The 8899-nt window shown below is 35.3% G+C and overlaps 1 protein-coding gene across 1 annotated transcript; it reads right to left on the reverse strand.

The window, feature by feature from the left end:
• Nucleotides 1-286: 286 nt before the first annotated feature.
• Nucleotides 287-5827, reverse strand: LOC110936963 (hydroxyproline O-arabinosyltransferase 3). The gene is made up of 9 exons (XM_022179364.2): nt 5637-5827; nt 4066-4589; nt 3141-3208; nt 2859-3060; nt 2252-2349; nt 2085-2154; nt 1778-1849; nt 1554-1667; nt 287-609 (listed from the first exon to the last, which is right to left on the reverse strand). The coding sequence occupies exons 2-9, from the start codon at nt 4459-4461 to the stop codon at nt 544-546; spliced, it is 1086 nt and encodes a 361-aa protein (XP_022035056.1). The 5' UTR covers nt 4462-4589; nt 5637-5827; the 3' UTR covers nt 287-543.
• Nucleotides 5828-8899: the final 3072 nt, after the last annotated feature.

Consider the following 8899-nt stretch of genomic DNA (forward strand, 5'->3'; position numbering starts at 1 on the left):
AAGTTAACACCAATATCTAACATTCGTTACGTAAAGCGTAAGATTTTTTAAATATAAAATATGTTTTCTAACATTTTTAAAGAAAAAAGACAACCACCGAAAATTGATATAAATATAAATGGCAAAAAATATAATTTACCCTTCTTTTATTAATTTCGAAAAAATATAATTTACCCTTCTTTTATTAATTTTAAATTTTCAAACCTTTGAAATCTGAGTTGGAATAAAAAACAGTGAAGCGATCCTTATTAAGAAATGATAAGATTAAAATCACATGTCAGTTGTAGATCCTTCAAGAAAATCGTTATAAGCCTGTCAAAGATAAAAACATAACTCACACATATATCATTTCTATAAAATAAGAATAGTCACCAACCAAAAAGTTATGTGATTACATTCATCGAGAACAAAAGGATGATCTTGTTTTTTGTGTTTGTTAGCTCCTCGAACTCACGGCGTTTAGTTCACTTTAGATACTATTTTAAGCACGAAATTATCATCTAATTCATCCTCCCTTGTTTTTTGTATACTAAAATCGATCAGTTATTCAGTGGTATCCCAATTTGGAATGTTGGCAGTAGCCTCATTCACCATCTTTACAAGAGTCACCTGCACAGAAAGTGTAAACAAGTCAAAAGCCACTAAAAATGTGTGTAAATCAATGTTTTTGTCAATTATCGAAGCGGCTGCCTTGCCGGGTTACTGGTCAGACAGGTTTAAAAACTGGATGACGTCAAAAATAACTTAAACACACACATATCTTAAAACAAAATATGAAATTGCTTTATCTTCTCGCGTGGACTTCCAATGTTAATAAATATAAAATCTTAAATAAACAACAATGTTTATAAAATATAAAATCTTGAATAAACAAGAAACTGAAACCTGGTCCAACAACTTGGTCCAGTTGCTAGGTATGACAATGGCACAAGCATTGGTAAATGTAATCTCATACCCGATTGTAAAACCATGTCTCATACCCGGTCCAAGACATGTCAAGTACCCGACTACTCTTTACCCGCCGATATTGGGTATTCCCATTAATTTGTTAAAAACTTAAAAGTTATAAGTTGGGATTCCTATGTACATTTCTTACTATTATACTTTTATATTAAATTTTATTTCATGAAACTAGAAATACAAAAACTAAAAAGTTAGTGGGCAAGTAGATAATCTATTACCCAAAGACAAATGAAAATAAAAAATGAAAAAAAAAATGTTTACAGGTATGGTTCGTGTAAACGGGTATGTATGTCTAGGGGGTTAGGTATGGTTCGTGTAAACGGGTATGTATGCCTTGGGGGTCATTATCACCTAATCCCATATCCACAAAAATTTTCAAAACTAATCCCATGTCCTATGCCCGAATAGGTAATAAGGGTCCCATTACCCGTTATGAATATTTAGGGTTTGCCCATTGGTTCGGGTTTGTTTGTCATCCCTACTGGTAGCTAGTTCAAATGAAGGCGGTTCAAACAGACTCAACCTGTACCCGGTTCCTGGTCCAACTTTGAACACCTTGATGGAAATGCATAAACTAAAACTATCCTTACCACACTTTCGGGAACCCCGGGTGGGGGCAAAGGCAGATTTCTTGGCGGAGGTCCACGTAGATGTGATCTCTTGTCAAACCGCCATTCTCCAATCTTTCCATATGTTAGCTCACCCTGTGCAAAAGTAACAACTTAAAACTATATTCCAATTGAAAAACACTAAGAAAAAAAAAAAAACAAATCGACCCGCTCACAAATAAATGGGTGTTAAATTAGCAAATTACCTTCATGTTGTAGTCACATCCATAGGTGTAATGAATGATAAACCTATTGCCGGTTTCAAAGTCCCATGGAGGCTGACAAATTGAAATAAAAGTTTTAAAAAGACATTCAAATTTAGGGTCAATACCCAACATTAAGTTCACAGGTTTGTGTATATCAGACAAATCAGGGTTTCTAATGTACTAAACTGGGTGAAGGAACATCTTGTGCAAAATGACAGTATGTAGGTTTTTAGGGTACTAAACGTAATTTTAATATTAGTTACTGTAGAATTGTGATTAATACAGAACAATCAGTAAATTTATATACCTGGAGCATAAAATCTTTGCGAAGAATGTGCTGTACACCATGCAAAGCAGAGGCCACAGCATATGCATACCTGACATAAACGCCAAAATAAAAGTCAAAATTGTTGACTAACTACACAATATGCAAAAGGGTAAATTCGTAAATGATCTTTATGAACTCTAACTCACATTTCTAGCACCCATCCAAAAGTTTTATCAGTCTCGGGATCATCCTTCATTCTTAAAGAAACATTCATCCAAGTGGGGGCAATTTTTTCAAGTAGATCCTGTATAATTTCAACTTCAGTTAGTTATGAGCGGTTAATTCAAGATATCTTCATTCTCTAATGTGGCAAACGGGTAAAATCAAAATATTTAGCTAAAAAGAAAACAAGTTGAAAACGTTGCCTAAGGGCTATGCAGTTAATATCGGTGATATATCGGTTATCAGTCCCCATGTAAAATATCGGTGTCAAATATCGGTCAGAAGATCGGTACCGATATTATCGGCGATATTTGACCGATATATCATTGAATTGTTAGTGTTAAATTGCTATATATAAATTCTGCATGATATTTAAATTACCGATATCTCACCGAGATAACCTATATCTCAAATATCGGTCCTTGACCTATCTGATATTTTACCACATTAACTGCATAGCCCAAGTGTATTATTTAACAATAAAAACATATTTTTTACCCATTCGGCCCATTTTGCGATCGCTACTACAATACAAATATCATTTCAAGAAGTTTGAGGGGATGCAGTCTATGAAAACTATTATAGTAGTACCTTTCTTATAATAACAGGAGAATTACCAATTGGGTCTACATTAGTTACAGGCCCATTCTCCTTGGGAAAATATTTTCTAATTATTTTTTCGTTATCAGCAGGCTTGATATAGAAAAACGGGTATCCAGCAGGAAATTCTCCACGAGCCAAATTAGGCAGTGGATTTACAAATATGTGGTCAGGCTCTGCCATTAATATGTATCTGCAAAGAACAAAACCGTCGTTAAATTTTGTTGAATAAAATAAAAGTTAGGAATATGTGATAGGTGGAAGAATGCTAACTCCTCTTCAATAGTAGCCCTCTCCAGCCATTGCACAAAGGCCCACGGTCTGTTTAAAACTATGTACCCCTGTATACCAAATGAAATCCATGTCATAAAAACAAAGAATTACAAAAATATAAATCTACAAAAAAGATTTATTGCAACGACACAATTTCATATTAGAATTAGAAACACAAGAAAGAAACTTTTTAATGGAATTTTGGCCAGAAACTAGTTCTGGTAAGTATAACTGTATCTTTTAATATTTTTCCCATCTCTTTCTTTGCTCTTTTATCTATAGCTAGCTGCTATAGTTTACCCATCATTGTATGTTAGCAGTAGTCCACAACTTCCATTATTAGTACTTCTGTATGATTGTTTGCTCTAATTCTATTAGTTACATTTTATGTTATCTGGAATACTATACTCTATATTGCACACGCATAAAAGAAAGTTTTTGGAGCCGAGGGTCTCAACGGGAGCAGCCTCTCTATAAAGAAACTTGCATTTTGTTAAACACATTGTTATACATCTGAAATTGTTGATTTGTGAACGTGGGGCTTACACAAGTTTCTTAATATAATACATTTTTTGAAGTCTTCCACATCTTTTGACTGATATTTTGAAGGTCAACAAATTTCAATTTGAAATAAAAGTTTTCGTGGGATATAAAAAGAAGCTACAAGAATGCCTGATTGGTGGTTGTAAATATTTTGCCATCCTTCTAAATTGGAATTCTTTTGTAATCATATTTAGCACATGGGTTATTTACAAAAATTCAAAATGAAATTAAATAAATGTTTGTTGTTCTGCCAAACCTCACCCAATCAATAAATTACCCGTCTGACCCATGACCCGCCCATTTTACTACCTCTAGTAAGAACTTCCCTACACAAAATTAACTATTATAAATGAAAGGAAAAAGTATACAGATTCAGTCTTACTCGATCCAAACCAGATGGGAGGGGGTCAACAACAAAGGTTGGAATCTCCTCCATCAGATTATCGGGCTCACCCGAATGCAGAATCCTGGTGAACTTTCCCATATCTGATCCAGCCTTATCTTTTGTTTTTTTATACCAATAATACATGATTCGGCATTGCCATTTGCTATAAGGAGCATCTGTAGCTGTCAACGCAACATGGAATAACGCCTTGGAACCCCTTGCTCTTTTCATATTATCAGGCATTTCAACAATAGGATCATTAGATAACCCTAGAGAATTCGCACCTTTGTAGTGAACTGCCATTGTTAATAAATTGTATGTCGCAAAGAATGACCCAACAGCCAAAAGAACAAGAAACAACGTTGATGAACAACTGAAATTTTTCCGTGCCATTTTTAGCTTCTATTACACAAACATGAACCTCTAAATTACCACTTCAGGTGAGCTACAAAATCCTGTACGTATGACCCCTTAATCTGTATCAGAATAAAGTAGTATTTATCCACCACTCACAAATCAATCTGCATAGACACAATCAAAGTCAATGTATACGTAAGTCAACCAGTTGACTTTTTATCATACAGATACATAAACAAGCCAAAACATTAAAATATGATACTCAAGTTGCGTGTAATGCTACAAAGTAATCCATACAACTAAATAAGACTAGTTTAATATGTAACAGAACAAAGAATATTAACACATTAGTTTAATTCAAATCTCGTAACAAAATCAAATTGACAGTCTGCTCATTCACTAATCGTATTTAGGGCAAAAATAATTCCATCTTCCCCAATCCAACTTTATCGGATACCTAAATTCAAAGGTTGGATTCAGTCACATACATGTATATGTAAACAATAGCATGTAAACCATAGTTGTCAAAGGCGCGAAAAGGTGAGCCTTGGGCCTAGGGGCAAGGTGCTTAAAAAGTGAGGGCCTGAGATAAGAAAGGCGCATTGTTTAGAGCCATATTTGGATGTTTTAAACCAATTTACCAAGAATTTGTAGAATTTCCATATAACTTTCAGGATGTGGCCGGAATCTCCCCCGAAGGTCGCTGGAGTGCCAGGATGAAACAAGGTGTTTTCCGCGCGCCTCGCCTCGCCTGATAACCTAGGCGCGCGCCAGAAGTTCTTTTGACAACAGAGATGTAAACATCAAACACTAAACACAAAATTTCTCTAAAATCATAATTATTTCCACAACTGCATTTGGTCAACTCACTCATTAAAACCTATAGATTCGTAAAATTGTGCATACATAATTATCTGAAACCAAAATTGAACTTCAATTTATAAACCCTAAGCATAATGTAGCTTCAACAATCAACACAATAGTTCTCTAATTGAATCACAAAACCTAAAGATCACGGAACCGAAACTTCCTAAAATCGAATCCGGATGGTGTAATCGACAAATAAACCAAAAATTCGCTGATAAAATCAGCAGGTATCGCCAAACGATCATCATATGAATGCAAAATTAACTCCGATATATGCAGATTATAACTAGCTGTTACATAAAAGGATAAAGTAAGTGAGCATTAGTGTAGGTCTATTTTTTTACCTAAAAAAGAAAGAGATGACTTGAAGCAGAAGAAACGTGAAGGGGCGAAAGTAATGAAGGAGCAGAATGATGAAGGAAGGAAGGAAGGTTTAAAGGGTTTTGAATCTGGATGTATGATCGTAGGAATTCAACGCTCGAGATCCATGACAGACAAAAAAGGGGACTAAAAGCAAAAGGAGAGTGGATGTATATATACAAATAAATTAGCCGGCTCATCAAGTATTTTATAAATAAAAGAAATGAAGAAATGAAGTGAAAATGAATTAAGAAAGCAAAAAATAAATCCTTCAAGTTTTTATATTAAATCGACAGATAAAAAGATAATATTAAATCCTTTAAGTTTTTATTTTTATTTATTTATGTGTTCAATGAATTATTAAATAACGTAATATTATTTATTTAATGAATTTAATGAATTATTTGTTATTACTATCTGCTAATAGACGTGCTGAAATGAATAGTGCCTGACAGTCTAGCACTATTCATTGGATGCTTTGGGCGGTTGTTGACTCATCATCGATGTGATGATGACAACATCACTAAAAACTCACCGCCCACACGTCTTCATCCACCACCGCCGCTGTTTAGCTACACAAAACACGCCTCTTCATCGTGAGTCACCATCTGGTATAGATAGAGGGAGAGAGATATGTGAGATAAAGAAGACGACAGAGGGATAAAGATATGTAAGATAAGGGAGCCGACGGTGGTGGTTGCTGTCCGTCTTCCGGTGGCCAGGATTCCGCCATGTGACGATATTGTCAACGACGGTATTCTTTATCAGAACCGCTAGCGGCTGAGCTAAGTTCCTGGGTTCCGGAGGCGGCGGCGGCCGATCAGTTTTTCGATGAAGTCTCTGGCATCTGTCGTTTTCCTGCAGATTGTTAACTGCTAAGACACCTTCGGTAAGGTAAGTACGACCGTTTTGGCTACGTATTTCCATGATATCTAAGGTATCGGACTCACCTAAACGAGTGTTGTTACTGGTTTAGGGTATTCGTGGCAAAAATCAAAGTGTGTCTATCTATTACTCTGTTTTAGGTTATATTAGTTATACAGTTTGTTTCCCTGTTTTATTTTATGATTCAGGGGGTGTTTGGATTTGGGTTTAGATGCTAGTGAGTTTTATGTTCTGACAAGACAATTTTGAGGGTGTTTGGATGTTCTGTAATAAAACTATATTAACCAGTTTGTGTGAAATAAAAATTCTTCAAATATGATGTTTTCTTTATATATGTATAATATAAATATAAGTTATTAAGTTAATGAATGATTACATGTAAATAGGCTCTCATTTAGGTTGTGTGTATACTGCTGTTAACTTTTGTTGTCTACTCAGTAGATTCGTTGGTTTTATTTACAGAATTTGTGTTAGGATCTGAGTTTGGTTTTGATTATGTTTTACGTTTGAAATAAGATGAAGATGAATGAATTGTGCAGCGGAATTAAAATGGAACAAACTTTTCACAATCAAACAGGAGAAATGCTTTTAACATACAAGTTTAACATTCAATCGAATGATTGAATTTATTTTCAACAACGATTACAATATGCAACTATGCAACAAACTCCCCCTCAGCCTGAGCTCACAGAATTTGTTCGTGCAGGAAGATGATGGTGAAGAGCTGATAGAACAGTACAGAGCACTGTTCTATTTATAGGCACGAACAAACTACTGAAGCATCTAAGCTGACGTCACCAGGAAAGTGACATCTAACCTCCTAACAAACTCTAACCTCTGATCTATACAACCTCTGCTATACTAACTACTGTTATTACAATTCATTACATAAAGTAAACAAAACTACTGCTGCATCCTTCCACTGTTGTGAACCCAGCAGTACTTGTCATGATCAGCAGTGTTTGACTCAAGGTAGTAGATTGGGCAGCAGGGCTTTAGTTCTTCATCAGTCTTTGACTTGATCAGTAGTTGTAAGTCAACAGTTTGTATGATCAGTAGATAGGAGGTCAGCAGATGTTGAGACCACTTTCAAGGGGAGAGACTTGTATGCATAACATCTGCTTATTCTGGATCCACTGACCTGATCCAGTTTTGGCTCTAATTATCTGTTCCTCTGGTAGGGTTCAATCCCAACAATTTGGTTATACTTGAGTGAAGTTGTAATTGCAGGCAAGTGGGATTGAAGGTAGACTTTTTAGTAATGATCCTGCATGACCATTTGTCTCAATACTTAATCATGTGTCATTTATTTATGTGATTTTTGCATGTATAAACTTTTCACAGCATCATTAAAAGCTAATATGGGGAACTGAGTTGGATGTCAAGTGGAAATCTAAGGTAACCTTTTTAGTATATCTTAATTATACTTGGTGTTAAACATACAAGCCTATGAGTGGTTTGTTTATTTGGCACTATGTTTACTGCGTTTTTTGTATCCTTATTTGTTACCTTACTTTGTTGCTAGATTGATGGGTTAAAAAAGCGGTTGGGGCGCACGCCTCGAGGCGATGATCCTTATTCGTTATCTTACTTTGTGTCTATGAATGGTATGTGAATGCCTAATTTCATGATTAACAAATGGGTTCGTGAATGAATCAAGCATTAATCAGCAAGATTTCGATAGCTTGAAAATAAAACAAAAATTTTGCATGTCGCATTCTCTAGAAAACGATGTGAGGCGCCTTTGGTCTCTTCGAATCGCCCCTGCGCTAGCAGCGATTGCTTCTGATTTTTTATCTTGATACTAACGACTCTCGCGGGTCACAGCTGCCCAGTGTTTCCGGTTGGATTTCTGGTCTGTTTGTTTGTGTTTATATTTTTCAGTTTCACTTCTAATTAGTTGATTTATTTATGTTTTTGGAGCTTCTATTTGGATTTTGTATCTACTTTGAAGTGTATGTTTGATTGTTGTAATCTTGGGTTGTTGATCTTGGAATTTTTTTTTTCAGGTTTACATATAAATTCACCAACGGATCCAATAGTTAATCTGGTTCGCGCAATGATTCTTCACGAATTAGCGGAGGATAGGATGGGTCAACGGAAATGGTAAAGCTTCTCTGAGCGAGGGTATTGAATAGAACAAGGCTGACTGTGGCGATGTCGTTACGATTAACGCAACTCATCGTAGTCATTTTTCTATAATCTTTTTTGTAGTCAATTTACTATGTATTTATTAGCTTACAAAAGTTTGTATAAGGTTTTTTTTGTAGTTATCTATTTTTAATCTAATATTTTTTCTGTTGGTGCTCTTGGTGGTGGCGAATTAGGGCGGGCAAAGGCCCACCATAAAGAACAGAACATT

The sequence above is a fragment of the Helianthus annuus genome, chromosome 4 (genome assembly GCF_002127325.2).
Source record: "Helianthus annuus cultivar XRQ/B chromosome 4, HanXRQr2.0-SUNRISE, whole genome shotgun sequence".
Lineage (NCBI taxonomy): Eukaryota > Viridiplantae > Streptophyta > Magnoliopsida > Asterales > Asteraceae > Helianthus > Helianthus annuus.